The sequence below is a fragment of the Meles meles genome, chromosome 4 (assembly GCF_922984935.1).
Source record: "Meles meles chromosome 4, mMelMel3.1 paternal haplotype, whole genome shotgun sequence".
Taxonomy (NCBI): Eukaryota; Metazoa; Chordata; class Mammalia; order Carnivora; family Mustelidae; genus Meles; species Meles meles.
In genome coordinates, this window is record NC_060069.1 from 16520019 (window position 1) to 16539787 (window position 19769).

The 19769-nt window shown below is 36.3% G+C and overlaps 1 protein-coding gene across 1 annotated transcript; it reads right to left on the reverse strand.

The window, feature by feature from the left end:
* Positions 1–2335: 2335 nt before the first annotated feature.
* LOC123940049 (protein C1orf194-like) lies at positions 2336–2927 on the reverse strand. The gene is made up of 2 exons (XM_046002332.1): positions 2905–2927; positions 2336–2816 (listed from the first exon to the last, which is right to left on the reverse strand). Exons 1-2 carry the CDS (start codon positions 2925–2927, stop codon positions 2336–2338), a joined length of 504 nt encoding a protein of 167 aa, XP_045858288.1.
* Between the last annotated feature and the right edge of the window lie 16842 nt (positions 2928–19769).

Genomic DNA, 19769 nt, shown 5'->3' on the forward strand with positions numbered 1-19769 from the left:
TATGTTTCTGCTTAAATATAAACTTCTTAAACAACTTCAGCCTAAAGTTGGGGACTTCTCTTGTAGAGGGCTGTGGACTCTCCTTCTTACTCTGTAAAAACTAATAAAGAGATTAAGTATGCATTTTTATTCTTCCTTCTCTTTTTTTGCTTGACCTGGCAATGCAACAATGCTCCTTGGTGAAGTTTCTGTAGACAGAGTGCTAAATTACAGGTGATAATTGTTTACTGTGGCAAGGTTTCAAAATAGGAGAAAAGTTCTCCAAAATAGATTAGAAGAGAATAAATGAAAGGTTGTATTTGAACATCCACAAGCATATTTTTCTTCATCAAAGAGAAAATGCTTTAAAAAAAAGAGGCTAAATGTTAGCCCCAACAGAGATTAATTAAGGCTCAGAAAAAGATGACAAGTATATTGATAAATGACTTTCTTTGCTTTGCTTTCCTTTTCATTTCTTTCACAGTCTATGCTTCAGGTCAGAAGATTATCCAGGCTTCAGTAGATGCTCATTATAGAGTAAAAAATCACGACACCTTCAGGTATTCCAAATAAAGATCTGCTGGTGATGGGAAAGGTAGAATGCTAAAATACTTTCTCAAATTTTACAATTCTTTTAGTCTAAAATATTCATTGAGCTTTTGCTAACTAAAAGAAAGTCATCTACACACCATAAGGACTACAAAGATGAATAAGCTTCAAAAAATTCTGATCTATTGTGCTATTGACTTAGATTTACATGAGCTATAAAAGTGACCAAGTCAAGGCAGGGAACTAGGTTGGAAGTTCATGTTAGGTCAAGGGGTAATTCAGGCTTCAGGGTAATCAATGAATACTGTAGTACCCAGAGTGGGTGCTATGCCCACATGAACCTAAACCTGGACCTAAAGGAGAGGGAAAGGAAACTGCTATTAATAAGGCACCTACTGTGTTGAGCACTTCATTGATTTATATATACCTTCTCATTTAATTACAATAGACTTGTGAAGTAGACATTACCCACATTAGAAAATGGAGACACAAAATGTATATATATAATGATCTCTGATGGGTGTTACTAATTAAAATATGTAGATGACAACATGGTTTCTGTGTGGTGAAACCTGAAGTGAAAAAATATGAAATTTCTGGATTTATGTATTTATTATGCAGGTATCACTTCATTATAATATAATACCCTTAAGCAAGCAATTTTTTCAACCTTTTATCTATTATAAGATTCATTACAGCAAGTAATGTTCAGAGTCAAGAATATTTGTGCAGAGATATAATCAGAACTACCACCTTTAAAAAAACAATTTCAAAAAAATTAACTGATAGAAATTGAAAGAATAATCATACATTAACACTTGTATACCATTAATTTAGATTCAATGCTTGTCAAAATTTTGGCACACTTGATTTTTATCTCCACCTATGCATTGTTGTTTTCCTCTCTCTCATCCCCTGCCTCTGTTTTATATAAAATATCCCACAATCAGTATATGTATGATTATTTCCTTATGATTAGATTCAGAAAAAATTTTATTTTTAGCAAGAACACTATATAGATGAGGTAATTTATTTTCCATTGCATTATACTAGAGGCACATGACTATTTGCTCCATAAAAAGAGATTCTAAGTTTTGTCTCTGAGTTTAAAACAGAGTCTACTGCATTCTTACTTATGGAAGAACATTTTCCCCTCTTAGGAGCAATAAAGGGTCTATGGGGTATGTGGTATGAAACAAAGGCAAAACAACATTCTGTTTCCCAATAACCCTTTTATCCAAATATTTCAGCAGTTATTGGATGTTCCTTGCTCAAATAAAACATTACAGTTGTATGATGATGATTCTGAAATTCTAATATTTCCACCATGTACTTTAGTTGGTATGTAACAATGTGCTTTGGATTTTATAATACTTGTGAAAACAAAGTTTATGATAATCATAGCATATAAATCAAGAAGAAAAAACTGAACTATAATAAGTTTTCTATAGTATATGTGCAGTAATATATCATCACTTGAAAATAAACTCTAATTAAAGATGTATACTATGGGAGCCCCTGGGGGCCTCAGTCAGTTAAGGCTCCAACTCACTTTTGGCTCAGGTCATGATCTCAAGGGTCATGGGATCTATACTTGTGTCAGGTCCCACACTCAGTAGGGTATCTGCTTGAAGATTCTCTCCCTCTGCCCCTGCTCTCAAACACACACACACACACACACACACACACACTCTCTCTCTCTCTCTCTCTCTCTCTCTAATAATTTTTTTTCCAGCACAAATCTATTTAATGGAGGTGGGCAGCAGATGTTCCACTATGATTAATTAGTCCAGGGGGCCTGTCAACATTAGGTAGAGAAGAAGCCACCATCATTCTTTTGGGAGTAGCCTCCATTGGTGGCTGCAGTGTGAGGGGACACTATGGATCCCTGGATGCTGTGGATAGACTCCTTCTTAGGGTTGATCCAGTATTTGATGTTAGACTGGGAAGTGATGAAAGGTGGTGGAGGAGGGGGTAAAAGTTCTCCAGGGAATTGGGTCTTGATGATTCCATGGGTATCCTGGATAGTCTCCTGGTGTAAGAGTATCTCACTTTTGTTCTTGAATGTCCCTGTGTGGTGGTTGTACAAGGCTGTTAAGCAGAAATCCAGGTCATCCTTTGGTATCTCAGGATCAAAAAAATAAACATTCCGCCTCATGGAGGTGATTATGGGAGTTGAGCTGAGCCGACTCCTGGGTTCCTGTTGCTGAACAAGATGAGCTGGGTTCTTATATAGCAGTTTCTTAGAAGCCCAGAGTTTTCCCAGGTAGGACTCATCGTTATCCCCGCTTTAACTTGCGTCTTTACTTTCCAACCAGCAGGTACCATCTTTGAGCTTTCCTGCCTTGCTAAAGTTGGAAACTGCCATCTCTTCACTTTTTTCCCTTGGCAAATGCCATCTTCATGCTCTTTCTCTGCCATGTTCTCCCTCTGCCTCATTCCAGCTAACCAGTATCTGCTAGAAAGGAGCTTATACCCTTGTCCAGTTCCCTAATTTTTGCAGTGTTTGCCAAGGGATACCTCTACCTCATTTTACTCAGGTGGCTGGTACAGTTTACATTTACCAGTTCCACAGGACTGTAACCAGTAGATTAAGAGTTCTTGAACAAATACCAACCGTAGGGTATAACAAGAGGCAACAAAAAAAGAGCTCAGCCTTTCTGTGAAAGAAGCCTATAAGCATATTTTCATAGCTGCAACCCAAGGGAGAGATTTCTAATTAAACACACATCTAAGAAGTGACTATAAGCATTCCCAGAGACCTCAGAAAAGGTTGCACTTTGTACTCTCCCTCTATTATGTTCCAGAGCACTGGTATCTCCTGAACCCTTGATTGCCTAGTTCTGGTGGCCAGGGAGGCTTACATTCCTGAGTATCATGAAACTATAATAGAGAAACAGTTTTTGGCAGACTACAACTTTCAGGGCATTGTATAGAGAGCAGGCTGAAATATACTCACAACCTATCTGTGAAAGAGGTCTATTTATTTGTCCTGGAGTTCTTGCCTAAGAGGTAGGCTTTAGATTTGCCACACACCTATTCCAAATGGAGGTGTTTTAGGGTTGCAGTATGGGATATCATCTTTGCATTCTCCCTCTACCTTACTACAGCACATTGGAACCCCCAGAAAGAAGCTTATACACTGTTTGGAGCCCCAATTTTTGTAACTGCCATTCAAAAGACACTTTTAGACTATCTAGTATGGAAGCTAGCTGGGTTTCCAATTGCAGTCCCATAGAATCGAATATATTTGCACACTTTAAAAGCTGCTATCTGGGACACCTGCCTTGCTCAGTAGGAAGAGCACGTGACTCTTAATCTTGGTGTCATGAGTTCAAGCCCCATGTTGGGCACAGAGATTATATACATACATATATACATACATCCAAACTGTTGTCTGAAGGTCTGTCTTCCAATCAGTGGAAACTAGGTGCTGACTGAGATCCACCTCTTTGGGACACTGGCAGGTCTTGGCAACCCTCAACAACTGGGAGATGTTAAAAATAAAATAGGTTGCTTGGAGAATCTCACAGGTTCCAGGGACCACCAAGAACTAGTGCAAGGTTGAACAGTAAGTTTCATCTCCTACAGGAAGCCACCCCTTCAAAACTAGAAGATGTAGTTATTTCATCTAATACATATAAACAGAGACTCAAGCAGCATGACGAAAGAGAAATATGTTCCAAAGGAAAGAACAAGATAAAACCTCAGGGTGGGAAGAAACCTAATTAAATGGAGGTAAGTAATTCATCTGATAAGTTCAAAGTAATGGTCATAAAGACGCTCATCAAACTTGGGAGAAGAATGGATGAACACAGTAAGAACTTCAACAAACAGAAAATATAATAGAGTACCAAACACAGTCACAGAGCTGAAGAATCTAGTAATTGAACTGAAAAATAAACTATAGGGATTTAAACAGCAGACTAGATGAAGCACAAGAAAGTCTCAGTGATCTTGAAGACCAGACAATAAAACACATGCAATCAGATTAGCAAAACTTTTTTTTTAAATGAAGATAGCTTAATATATGTATGGGGCAACATTTATGTTACAGGGTTCCCAGAAGGAGAAGAGAGAGAAAAGAGCAGAAAACTTATTTGAAGAAATAATGTCTAAAAATTTCCCTAACCTGGGGAAGAAAATAGACATCCAAATTCAGGAAGCCCAGAGGTAAACTCAAAGAGATTCATACAAAGACACATTATAATTAAAATGTTAAAAGTTAAAAAAAGAAAAAGTAAATCTTAAATGCAGCAAGAGAAAAATAATTTCTTACATATAAAGGAAATTCAATAGGGCTACCAGCAGATTTTTCAGTAGAAACTGTATAGGCCAGAAAAGGGACATGAGATATTTGAAGTTCTGGAAGAAAAGAACTTTCAGCAAAGAATGTTTTACCCAGCAAAGTTATTATTCAAAATTGAAGAGATAAAGAGTATCCAAGAAGCAAAAGCTAAAGGAAATAACTGTCACTACACCAGCCTTACAGGAAATGTTAAACTTACATAAGATGAAAAGTAAAGATGCTAATTAGCAACAAGAAAACAAGAAAGTATAAATCTCATTAGAGAGGAAAGTATCTAGTAGAGGTAGTAGATTAATCAATTACAAAGCTAGTATGAAGTTTAAACGGAGAAATAGTGAAAATAACAGTAACAGACAATAAACTGATAAGGGACACTCAGGATAATGAGATGTAAAATGTAACATCAAAAAGACGAAATGTCAAAGGGGAAGATAGTAAACATGCAGAGTTTCACAATGCATTCAAACTTACGTTGTTATCAACTTAAAATAGACTGTTATAAATGTAATATTTTATATATAAACATTAAGGTAACTAGAAAGTAAAAACCTACAGGAGATACACAAAAGATAATGAAAAGGAATCTAAGCCCATCACTAAGAAAAGTCATCAAACCATTAAGGAAGAGAGCAAGAGAAAAAAGGAATAGAGAGGAACTACAATTCGGTCAAAAAACAATAAAATGGTAATAAGTACATACTTACTAATAATTACTTCAAATATAAATGGACTAAATTCCTCAATCAAGAGACATACAGTAGCCGAATGGATCAGAAACAAGGCCCATCTGTATGCTGCCAACAAGAGACCCACTGCAGATGTAAGGACACATATGAATAAAAATGAAGAGAAAGAAAAAGACTGTCCATGAAAATAGAAACCAAAAGCAAAACAAAACAAACAACAACAAAAATACTCAGGTAACTATACTTTTATCAAACAAAATAAATTTTAAAACAAAGGTACTGTGGTAAGAGATAAAGAAGATCTTTACATAATATTAAGGAATCAATCCAACCAATCCAAAAAGAGGATATAACATTTATACACATTTATGTTCCCAATATAGAAGTACCTAATATATGAGGCAAATATTAACAAACCTTCAGGGAGAAATAGTCAGCATTACAGTAATAGTAGGGGACTTTAGCACCTCACTTACATCAAAAGATAGATTATCCAGAAAGAAAATTAATGAGGAAACATTGGCTTTAAAAGACAATTATACTAGATGAACTTAATAGATAAATACAGAACATTTCATTTAAAAGGAGAATACACACTCTTCTCATGTGTACATGGAACTTTCTGCAGGATACACCATATGTTAGAACACAAAACAAGTCTCAATAAATTAAGAAGATTGAAATCATATCAAGCATCTTCTCCAACCACAACAGTATAAAATAAGAAAAACAGGAAGAAAACTAGAAAATTCACAAATATGGGAGGTTAAACAAAATGCTGTTGAACACCCAATAAATCAATTAAGAAATCAAAGAAGACATTTAAAAAATAACAAGACAAATGCAAATACAAGATACCAAAATTTGTATAATGCAACAAAGACAGTTCTAACAGGGAGGTTCATAAAGGCTTACCTCGAGAAACAACAACAACAAATCATGAAATAAACAACCTAAATTTAAACTTCAAAGAAGTAGAAAAGAAAAATGATAGGTCAAAATTAATAGAAGAAAACAAATATCAGAGAGGAAATAAATGAAATAAAGGTTAAAAAGGAAATAATAAACATTAATGAAATTAAAAGCTGGTTCTTACAAAGACAAATAAGATTGACAAACCATTAGCTAGACTCACCAAGAAAAACAGAACTCAAGTAAATCAGAAATGAAAGATACCAACTGATACCACAGAAATACAAAGGATCATAATCAGCATACATGAATTATATGCCAACAAATTAGACAACCTATAAGAAATGGATGGATTCCTAGAAACATGCAATCTCCCAGGACAGAATCAAAAGAAATGGAAAAATATGAACAGAACAGATAGTAGTAAAGAGATGGAAGATTTTTGATTACTAACTCAAGCAAACAAAGGTCCAGGACCAGACAGTATCACTGGTAAATTCTACCAGACATTCAAAAGAAAATGAATGCCAATCCATCTCAAACTCTCCTTTAAAAAAAAAAAATTTGATGAGGAGGGAATGCTTTCAAACTCATTTTTATGAGGCGGCCAGCTGTACCTTGATCAAACCAGACAAGGATGTCACAAGAAAATTATGGGCCAATATTCCTGATAAACATAGTTGCAAAATTCTTCAACAAAATATTAGCAAACTGAATTCAACAATACATTAAAAGGATCATACACAATGATTAAGTGGTATTTATTCCAGGGATGCAAGCGTGGTTCAACATCTGCAAATCAATCACTTGATATACCACATTAACAAAATGAAGGATAAAAAAATCAGATGATCATCTCAACAGAGGCAGAAAAAGCATTTGACAAAATTCAATACCTGCTTATGATAAAAACTCTCAACAGAGTGGGTATACAGGGAAATGCTTGAACATAATAAAAGACTATATATGCTAAGCCCATAGCTGACATCATTCTCAATAGTGAAAAGCTGAAATCTTTTCCTTTAAGATCAGGAACAAGGCAAGGATGCCTACTCCCACCACATTTATTCAATATAATATTAGAAGTTCTAACAAGAGCAATTAAGAAAGAAAAGGAAATAAAAGAAACAAATTGGAAAGGAAGAAGTCAAACTGTCACTATCTGTGGATGACATGATTTTATATACAGGAAACCCTAATGACCACCAGAAAACCCATTAGAAGTCATAAATAAATTCAATAAAGTTGCAGGATACAAAAATCAACATACAAAAGTCTGTTGTTTTCATATACTAATAACAAAGTAGTGGAAAGAAAACAATTCCATTTATAGTTGCATCAAAAAGAATAAAATATCTAGAAACAAATTTAACTAACAAGGTGGAAGACTTCCAGAACAACTAAAAACAACAAGACAAATAAAAAAGTATTACATGCTCATGGATAGAAAGAATTAATATTGTTAAAATGTCCATACCATTCAAAGTAATCTACAGATTCAATGCAACCCTTATCAAACTTCCAATGACATTTTTCTAGAAAAATAGGATACACAATCAGAAAAGAATAAAGAGTCCATAAATGAACCCACACATATATGATCAATTTATGACCAGGGAGGCAAGAATATACAATGCAGAAATGACAGTCTCTTTGATAAATTGTGTTGGGTAAACTAGACAGCCACACGCAAATAAGGAACCTAGACTATTATCTCATACCATGGACAAAAACTTATCATAAAATATACCAAAGACTTGAATGTAGGAGTTGAAACCATAAAACAGTTAGTTAGATACTTAGAAGAAAACACAGGGAGTAATTTCCTTTATGTTGGTGTTGGTGATGGTTTTTTGGATTTGATGGCAAAAACAAATACAACAAAAGCAAAAATAAACTAGTGAGACTACATCAAATTAAAAAGTTTCAACATGGAAAAGGAAATCATCAACAAAATGAAAAGGCAATCTATTAAATATAAGAACATATTTGTAAATCACATCCCTAAAAAGAAGTCAATATCCAAGGGGCACCTGGGTGGCTCAGTGGTTTAAGCTGCTGCCTTCGGCTCGGGTCATGATCTCAGGGTCCTGGGATCGAGTCCCACGTCCGGCTCTCTGCTCTGAAGGGAGCCTGTTACCCTCTCACTCTCTCTGCCTGCCTCTCTGCCTACTTGTGATCTCTCTCTGTCAAATGAATAAATAAAATCTTTAAAAAAAAAAAAAAAAAAAAGAAGTCAATATCCAAAAATATTGAGAATTACAATTCAATAGCAAAAACCAAACCACCCAATTTTAAAAATGGGCAGAATAACTGAATACACACTTTCCCAAAGAAGACATCCATATAGCTAGCTAACAGGCACATGGAAAGATGCTCAATATCACTAATCATCAGGAAAATGCACGTCTAAACTAAAATGAGATCACCTCATGGCTGTTAGAATGACTATCACGAAAAAAGACAAGAAATAACAAGTATTGGAAAGGATATAGAGAAAAGGGAACACTGACTTACTGTTGATTGGAATGTAAATTGGTGTAGCCACTGTGGAAAATTGTCTAAAGATTCCTAAATAAATTAAAAATAGAACTACCATATAACCCAGTAATTCCACTTTTGGGCTCTATGTGCAGAAAGTGAAAACACTGATTCAAAAAGATATATGCATCACCCTCCATTCTTCGCAGCATTATTTACAATAGCCAAGACATGAAAACAACCTAGGTGTCCAAGGACTGATGAACGGATAAAGTAGTAGTATACATACACACAATACTATTCAGTCATAAAAAAGTATGAAATCTTGCCATTTGCAACAACATGGATGGAACTTGAGGGCATTATGCTAAGTGGAATAAGTCAAGCAGAAAAAGACAACTGCGTAATCTCACTTATATATATAGAACAACAACAACACAAAATAAGCTCATAGATACAGAGAAGAGATTGGTGTTGCCCAAGTTTTGGTGTGGGGGAGGGGTGAAAATTTGTAAAGAGGGTTAGAATGTACGAAGTTCCAGCTATAAAATAAATAAGGCATGGGGATATAATTTACAGTATGGTGACTATATTTAATACTGTATTGCATATTTAAGAATTGCTAAGAATAAACCTTTCAAGTTCTGATTCAAGAAGAAAAAATGTAACTACTAGGATGATGAATGTTAACTATACTTATTGTGGCAATCCTTTTGCAATCTATACAAATATCATTATTATGTTGTACACCTATAACTAATATGTTGTATGTCAATTATACCTAAAAAAAAACCCAATGAAGTATAAATGGCATAAGTGTAAACAAAAAGATTTGACCCTAATCATATCAATAATCAAAATCTAATATAAATGATATAAACATTCCAATTAAATGACAGATATTATATTGGATAAAATAAAAATATTTAATTATATGCTATATACAAGAAAGGAATTTCAAATATAAAGGCACAAATAGTTAAAACATGAAAGGATGGGAAAAGATACACAATATTCACAGTAATAACAAGAAAATTAGAGTGGTGCTATTACTGTTTGACAAAGTGGATGCCAGAGTAAAGAATATTATGGGGTAAAGGGGATAATTTCATAATTATAAAGAGAATAATTTATCAATATAACATAGCAATCAAATATTTATGAACATAATGGAGTTTCAAAATGCATATGAACTGATAGAACTGCAAGAACAGACAAATCCACAATTATAGGTAGAAATTGAAATGTTGCTTTCTCAATAAATGATAGAATAATTGGAAAATCATAAAGAGTACAGAGAACTTGAAAAATCTTATCATCTTGACCTAATTGATATCTTCAGAACACTCCATTCAAGAATAGAATACATTTGGGGCACCTGGGTGGCTCAGTGTGTTAAGCCTCTGCCTTTGGCTCAGGTCATGGTCTCAGGGTCCTGGGACCGAGCCCCGCATCGGGCTCTCTGCTCAACAGGGAGCCTGCTTCCCCCTTTCTCTCTGCCTGCCTCTCTGCCTACTTGTGATCTCTGTCAAATAAATAAATAAAATCTTAAAAAAAAAAAAAACGAATAGAATACATTTTTTTTTTCCAGGTATACTTGGAACATCTATTAGATACACTATATTCAGGGTCATAAAACAAGTCAGTAGATTAAAAAAAAAGATGGATGTAATATAAAGTACTTCTAGGATCAAAATGAGATTAAATAATAAATAAATAACAGGACAATATTTGGGAAATTTGAAAGACTGACCAGACATTGGTGACAAAGTGGAGTAATGGATACTCTTATAACTATTGGTGAAACATTTCTTTTGTTAAAAAATTCAGCCATTTCTTAAAAACTTAAACATACAGCCTCCATGTAATCTCTCAGTTCTACTCCTAGAGAAATGAATACACATACCAAAGCCCCATAATGAATTTTCATGGCAACATTATTTGTTATAGCCAAAACTAGAAGCAGATATAACTAACAATTAATCAATGTCCATTAATAGTTGAATGGATTAAAAAACTACTATACATTCATGCAGTGGAATACTACTCAGCAATAAAAAGGAATAACTACTGACACAAGCAACATGGATAAATCTCTATATAATTGTACTGAGTGACATAAGCCACAAAAATAATGTATCTTGTATTATTTTTTTTTATTTTTATTTTTATTTTTTTTTTCAGCGTAACAGTATTCATTCTTTTTGCACAACACCCAGTGCTCCATGCAAAACGTGCCCTCCCCATCACCCACCACCTGTTCCCCCAACCTCCCACCCCTGACCCTTCAAAACCCTCAGGTTGTTTTTCAGAGTCCATAGTCTCTTATGGTTCGCCTCCCCTCCCCAATGTCCATAGCCCGCTCCCCCTCTCCCAATCCCACCTCCCCCCAGCAACCCCCAGTTTGTTTTGTGAGATTAAGAGTCATTTATGGTTTGTCTCCCTCCCAATCCCATCTTGTTTCATTTATTCTTCTCCTATCCCCCTACCCCCCCCCCCCATGTTGCTTCTCCATGTCCTCATATCAGGGAGATCATATGATAGTTGTCTTTCTCCGATTGACTTATTTCACTAAGCATGATACGCTCTAGTTCCATCCACGTCGTCGCAAATGGCAAGATTTCATTTCTTTTGATGGCTGCATAGTATTCCATTGTGTATATATACCACATCTTCTTGATCCATTCATCTGTTGATGGACATCTAGGTTCTTTCCATAGTCTGGCTATTGTAGACATTGCTGCTATAAACATTCGGGTACACGTGCCCCTTCGGATCACTATGTTTGTATCTTTAGGGTAAATACCCAGTAGTGCAATTGCTGGGTCATAGGGTTGGTTCAACATCCGCAAATCAATCAATGTGATAGAACACATTAATAAAAGAAAGAACAAGAACCATATGATACTCTCAATAGATGCTGAAAAAGCATTTGACAAAGTACAGCATCCCTTCCTGATCAAAACTCTTCAAAGTGGAGGGATAGAGGGCACATACCTCAATATTATCAAAGCCATCTATGAAAAACCCACCGCAAATATCATTCTCAATGGAGAAAAACTGAAAGCTTTTCCATTAAGGTCAGGAACACGGCAGGGATGTCCATTATCACCACTGCTATTCAACATAGTATTAGAAGTCCTAGCCTCAGCAATCAGACAACAAAAAGAAATTAAAGGCATCCAAATTGGTAAAGAAGAAGTCAAACTATCACTCTTCGCAGATGATATGATACTATATGTGGAAAACCCAAAAGACTCCACTCCAAAACTGCTAGAACTTGTACAGGAATTCAGTAAAGTGTCAGGATATAAAATCAATGCACAGAAATCAGTTGCATTTCTGTACACCAACAACAAGACTGAAGAAAGAGAAATTAAGGAGTCAATCCCATTCACAATTGTACCCAAAACTATAAGATACCTAGGAATAAACCTAACCAAAGAGACTAAGAATCTATACACAGAAAATTATAAAGTACTCATGAAAGAAATTGAGGAAGACACAAAAAAATGGAAAAATGTTCCATGCTCCTGGTTTGGAAGAATAAATATTGTGAAAATGTCTATGCTACCTAAAGCAATCTACACATTTAATGCAATCCCTATCAAAATACCATCCATTTTTTTCAAAGAAATGGAACAAATAATCCTAAAATTTATATGGAACCAGAAAAGACCTCGAATAGCCAAAGGAATATTGAAGAACAAAGTCAAAGTTGGTGGCATCACAATTCCGGACTTCAAGCTCTATTACAAAGCTGTCATCATCAAGACAGCATGGTACTGGCACAAAAACAGACACATAGACCAGTGGAACAGAATAGAGAGCCCAGAAATCGACCCTCAACTCTATGGTCAACTCATCTTCGACAAAGCAGGAAAGAATGTCCAATGGAAAAAAGACAGCCTCTTCAATAAATGGTGCTGGGAAAATTGGACAGCCACATGCAGAAAAATGAAATTGGACCACTTCCTTACACCACACACGAAAATAGACTCCAAATGGATGAAGGACCTCAATGTGAGAAAGGAATCCATCAAAATCCTTGAGGAGAACGCAGGCAGCAACCTCTTCGACCTCAGCTGCAGCAACATCTTCCTAGGAACAACGGCAAAGGCAAGGGAAGCAAGGGCGAAAATGAACTATTGGGATTTCATCAAGATCAAAAGCTTTTGCACAGCAAAGGAAACAGTTAACAAAACCAAAAGACAGCTGACAGAATGGGAGAAGATATTTGCAAACGACATATCAGATAAAGGGCTAGTATCCAAAATCTATAAGGAACTTAGCAAACTCAACACCCAAAGAACAAACAATCCAATCAAGAAATGGGCAGAGGACATGAACAGACATTTCTGCAAAGAAGACATCCAGATGGCCAACAGACACATGAAAAAGTGCTCCACGTCACTCGGCATCAGGGAATTACAAATCAAAACCACAATGAGATATCACCTCACACCAGTCAGAATGGCTAAAATTAACAAGTCAGGAAATGACAGATGCTGGAGAGGATGTGGAGAAAGGGGAACCCTCCTCCACTGTTGGTGGGAATGCAAGCTGGTCCAACCACTCTGGAAAACAGCATGGAGGTTCCTCAAAATGTTGAAAATAGAACTACCCTTGTATTATTTTATTTATGTAATTCTAGAAATTACAAACCAACCTGGAGAAGCATTCAAATTGTATCTGATTATATATTGTAAATACAGGCAATTCATTTAATATCAATTATGCCTTAATAAAGCAGTCAAAAAACTCTGTAAAATTAAATTTTTGGCTCAAAAACTAAAAAAAATTACGTAGAAATGTATATATACTTCAGAGTAGTTTCACTTCCTTCTGTGTATCTTTCACCATATATGGAGACCAGAAAAAATTCTAAATACATAAGATAGGGAAAGAGGTTCAAGTCCTAGAAAAATTGCATATAAATACATTTCACCTGGTTATTGTTTAAATATAAGGACTTGGATTTGGTTCTTTTAATTTTATATTTTCACTCTTCCTAAATTCTTTTATCATTTGTATTAACTATCATATATTGTCTTGGGTACACCATATCATATCATCAGCAAATAGATCTTTACTACTTTTCTGATTCTTATGCCTATACTAGATTTGGTAACTACAAATCATTATATTAAAAAAAATGTGCTGAATGCCAAAAGATTCAAAAACTCTTTCCATAAGCAAAATTTAATCTAATTCTCTTTCTTATGAGATATCAAGAAATAAAATCTCTTAAGGGGGACAATATTTAAGAGTATTTAAAAATTCATTTACCTAGTATTTAAAGGAGGAAGAGTCTCAAATATAAGTCATATTTCAGAAAATGCAAGTTGTATATATGCTGCTTATATGCATCAACAAAATTCTAAAGATTTAAAAAAAAAAAGCAGAAAAGTATTTTTTATTCAACCCTCTGTAATTTTCAAAACAGCTATAAGTAATGTGGTATTATTTACTGTCATTTTGGAAATAGAGTCTCTGAAATTCAGTGTTTAAGAACTTGCCCACAGTAGCCCAGTAACTAATTTTGGAGATCCTCTGTAAACCCAGGTTCCTCTGACTTCAAAGTCCATGGTCTAACATTACACTTGGTTAAGCCAGACTATAAATTTTTGCAATTGTTTGAATTATTTGTTACTGTGTAACAAGCCACCCCAAAATTTAGTAACCTAAAATAACAATTAACTCACAAGTCTGCAGTTTGGTCAGGGTTCGGCAGGGTTCGGCAGGGTTCAGCAGGGTTCAGCAGGGTTCAGCAGGGTTCAGCAGGGTTCAGCAAGGAAGGCTCCCAGCTCTGTGTAGAGTCAGACAGGATGATCTGGCTGGGACTTAAGCTTCACTTCTTAAGAGAGCTTATTCACGTGGCTGGCAAACTGGTTCTAGCTGTCAGCTGAGTTTAGCTGGGCTTGTTAGCTGAAATACCTACACGTGGCCTCTGCAAGTGGCCTTTCTGCATAGGCTAGTTGTGGTTTCCTCAAATGTGTTGCAGCTGGGTTCCAAAAGCAAGCCTCCAGAAAGTACCAGGTAGAAGTTATATCAACTTTTATTGTTCAGCTCCAGAAGTTATATAACATAGTGACAGCTCACCCAGATTCAAAGGGAGGTTACATAAACCCTGCCTGTCAATGGAAGTACATTAATACCACCTTACGAAAAGAACAGGTGACTAATCTATAAGCAAAATGATTTTTAAAATTTCTTAGTGCAGTCTTTAGAATGCTCCTGCATTGCATTTGTTTTACAGTATTTTAATATTTTAAAATGCCTTTGAAAAAAATGAAACTTTGTTTCTTGGTCCTTTAAAACTGAATGTAAGTGATTGTTTTATATGTCTTTTTTCTACATTCCCTTAGCCTGCACGCCCATGAGTTCATTTTGCTCCATATTCATTTGGCTACTAAACAGCTTTGCAAATATAAGAAAGGAGGGAAGGAAGGGAGAGAAAGAGAGGCAGGCAGGCAGGCAGGAAGAGGGAGGAAAAGAGAAAGAAGAAAAAAGAGAGAGAAGGAGGAAGGAAAGAAGGAAGGAAGGAAAATATATGCACTATAACGTGGAAGGCTTCTTTAAAAAATAATATTTACCATATAAGTAATCGAGAATAGTATGTTTCAAGGTATAGTACATTTACCATCTTAACAAAAATTACCTGACATACATGCTCAAATGGTGATTCTTAGGTACTTGTTGAGAAATATATCATTTACAACTGAGATCAAGGCCTAGGAATGCACATTTGTAACAAATTATCTAAGTGGATTGTATGCATCCTAAAATCTGAGGCCCACTTACCCAGTCCAACTCTCTTGCTTCAGAGGCGGGGCGGGGGGTGGGGGGGACCTAGAGAAGTTAATGTCTTTCCCAAGAACAGTCTTTCCCAAGAACAGAGTTAAATATGCTATTTTCTGTCTCTCTTTGGGAGTGTGTTACTATTGAGTTATTAGGAACAAGTTTCTTAATGATTTCTATCATTTAGATAATAAAGAGTAAGTCCAAGAAAGCACATTTCAAACTCAAGTGACTACAGAGGCAAGGCGATAGTATAAATGAGTGTGGCAATGCTGGTATAAGATAAGCTAAAATAGGAAACCAGGGAAAGGTCATGAACTGCCAACAGTTTGAGTGATCAAAGAACCCAGAGGAGGATAAAATTTCATTCACGACCCAGATCACTTGGCCTCGGAAATAAGGGAAATGCCATGACCGCTACAGTACAAAGGTTACACAATGGCAAACAAATAGAAAATCCCACAGAGATCATAAATTGCCTTTGGCCCAAAGATGGCTCCAGAACCTCACATTCTCTTATGAAAGAGGACTTCAACTACCTTCATTTGACACCAAACTTTTTATTTAAGTTCTTTCTAGCCCATCGCTTAACTAAGGCAAAAGACCTTGAGAGCAAAGCATCCCCTGGCGGGAAAGGAAACCACCCCTCAAGCAATAAGGTCTGCCCTGAGCCAGCCATCATGCCCCGCCTACGACTGACTCCAAAACAACAATCAACTTGACTTTCATGGCCCAACAGCAGAGACCCACCTCTGTCCCACATTTTCCTTGTAACAAGCCTAGAACTATTTCCAGCACTTTGGAGATGCAGGTCCTTTGTCTTCCTAGTGTTGGCCTCACTGAAATAAATTTCTTTCTTGTTTCACACCTACTCATCTCTGGCTGAAGCTGGTTTGTATGGGACCCCTGGAGTGAGATGCTCTTGAATCCTCGAACCCTGGCTACTCTTGTGGGGCAAAAGAGTTTGCTGAGTATTTATTCTACAAAAGGCAGGATTAAGAGAAGTTAGATCTCAGGATCTCTAGGAAATCCCTGAAACTGAGTTGATGACACACAATGAATTGTTTGCCCTAAATTTTAAGGTTGATGAACAATAATTTTTTTACCTATCTTTTTGAGAACACACATGGAGAAATAATTCCTTTAGAATTTATATGCAGAAACCAATTCCTTGAGAATGGGGAATTCTATGAACATTCTCTTGCTTTGGTATTTAATGGAGGCAATCAAGAGTTTGTTGTTCTTACCAATAAGTTCTCATTTTAGAAAGGTCAACGTTAGTGGTCCCCAAGGGACAGGACCCCTGATGACTCTTGTTCATGACTCCTCCAATAAACAGCCTGCTTTCTCAAGAAAATTTCAATTTTCATTTTTCAATGGCCCTTTTTGTAGGGATGAGTAGCCTGTCCTCTCAAGTCCTGCTGGATCAAAAGCTAATTCTTAGGTACTATTACTTCTATGCAAGAGGGGAAGAGAAAATATTTTTGAATTCTGATGTAGAACCTAATTTTGGCTCATCAGAGTTCTTCTCAATGCAGCAAAAACAACTTCTCCCTTAAACAAAAACAAAAGCAAAAACAAAACAAAACAAAACAACAAAACAAAACTTCCCAGGTAGATAGCCAGAGGCACAGTGGCAAAAATAAGACCTGCTTTTACACTTTGGGGACACTGAATAGAGTACAATTAAAGGAATCAAAACAAGCTGAAAAGAGGGTTTGCGGCTGTTGGAATCTCTGCTGTTGTGAGCCCCTGACTGGCCTTTGCCTTTCAGGGGCGTTGAGATCTGTCCACATACCCGTTTTTTATCTCTGCCATTGCTGCTTGCTAATTTCCTGAGTATTAATTACAAAGTTCAGTCCTTCCCCCATGGAGTCTGAAATAGAGAATGAGGGCTAACTTTAGAACAAAAGCTGTCAAATTCCCCCATCTATTCAGTACATTTAAGGCCAAGGACATGCAAAGCAAAGAGACACATTCCTCCCCTTTCAGGAAAATTTCTGTGAAATTAGGATGACTCAAACATTCCTCTCGGTCCTTAAAATAAAGGGTGAGTGTTAAAGGCATTCCATTTTTGAATGGCCCTAAAAAATCTTTTTCTGGGAGATCTAGAAAGAGGGGTGAAATTATCTCAGCTCATTGAACACAAATAAATGTTCTGGCCATCCCTCCTTGCATGATTAAACCATTGTCTTAATCACAGACTGGCCTCTAATTCCCAAGTGTACTGCCTTTGTGCTGTTTTCAAGAGAAAAGAAGTAAAGAATTTTGAGATGATTAACTTTTTTACTTTTGATCTCAGGGACAAATTGCATAACGGTGGGGCTACAGCTTATTGTTTTAGCCACAATGTTCAATTTGTAGCATATCCTCATACTTCCTCACCAAGATTTTGTTTTATGGTTAGCAATTTCAATGTGGAAAAGAGAGGAGAGTCAGAGAAAGAGTGGGCCAATGTACCATATTAGCTGATGTGACAGGTGACAGGCATGTAAGTGTCTCCAGTAGCCACAAACATAATTTGGCTCATGTACTGTTAGGAGGCTTAAAGAAAAACACATCTTCCATTTTAAAAATGTCCCAAGAAATTATGATAAAGTGAATGGGGAAAGCTGGGAACAAGTCAAATGTGAAACTTGTGTATCTGCATCCACTTAGGAATGAAGACTTCCCTTAGGAGGGAATGTTAAAACTCTACAGAGTTTAAAAAAAAAAAAAATCTAGGGGTGCCTGGTTGGCTCAGTCTTTTGAATGCCTGATTCTTGGTTTGGCTCGGGTCACAGTCTCAGGGTTCTGGGATTGAGACCCAAGTCTGGCTGCATACTCAGCAGGGAATGTTTGAGGTTCTCTCTCTCTCTCTGCCCGCCCCCTCACTCCTACACTCTCTCTTTTGCTCTCTCTCTCTCTCAAATCAATAAATTTCCAAAAAATCTAAAACCTGAAAACACAGACTAAAACCAGAAAATCAATGTCAGTGTTGTTTAGTGACCCTGTGACTTAGTCCAGTCAAAGACATCAACCACTTCCTAGTCTATATGATGAGAGATTCTGGACTGGACAAATGTTCCTAATCTACTCTGAATTTCTAGGGATATGCCATGATTCAAAAGCCTAATGGAAATTGTCGTCATATCAGAAAAAAAGATGCTCATCTAGCTAATCATCCTTTCTTAGTATTAGCTGGACTTAAATCTATTCTAAACAATAAGTATAATAATTATGGTCAGAAGGCAACAGTCAGCTTGAGGCCCTCTGACTTATTAAGAAATACTGAAATCATTCCCGTCTCCCCCACGCCTTTCCACACCCGGAGCAATCCCACATCTCGGTCACCTCCCTATTGTGTTGAACATGATTTGATGCTGGGTCCATTAATTCCTCCTATACCAAACAGTGATAAATGATGATAGCATGTTGGTTAACGTTCTACCATCTCTTGGGCAGCTCTCTTCCCCCTCCCTCTTCTTCCTCTCTTTGTTCCTCTCCTTTTGCTCTCCCCTCTGTGGAACAAAACAAGTGTCATGCGGGGCCAATGCCAGTTAGCTGTTACTTTTTGAATTTTTATTATCCCTCAAGTTTTCATTTTGCACCCTAGCTTGTCAAACTAACGTAGGAGTTGTTGAAGATGCATTCTCTCTACCTCCTAACATGTGTATCTTTGATGAATAATAATTCATTGTCATTTGATGAACAAAATAATAAAATGAAGATATTATACAGGTTCTTCCAGACTAGTAGTTGAGCAAATATCTGGTTACTATGGTCTAGCCAAGTTGGTACTTAATGTATTACTTATTATTGAATGTAACTCGATAAATCAATTCTTTCAAAAATGTGAATTCCAGATGTTGAAAAGTTTGAAGACTACTGATGAAGAAGTTTTGTAAGGTCTTTCACAAATTCAAGGAAGGAGAAAAATGCTGACTTTGCAGGCTATCTTGTTGAATGACTGGGTAGTGTTTAGGGTTCCTCTTGATCTCTTAAGTCTCTTCTGAAAAGACAATATTTGAGGTCATCTACCTCTTTCTCTTGGACTCACAGTGATAAAGGTC

What these genes read in the sequence shown, in the direction of transcription:
- LOC123940049 (XM_046002332.1), bottom strand. Translation starts at nt 2,927, where the DNA reads ATGGCATTTGCCAAGGGAAAAAA. An exon ending in GCATTTGCCAAGGGAAAAAA is followed by an intron (nt 2,817 to 2,904) that starts GTGAAGAGATGG and finishes CGCAAGTTAAAG; the next exon opens with CGGGGATAACGATGAGTCCT.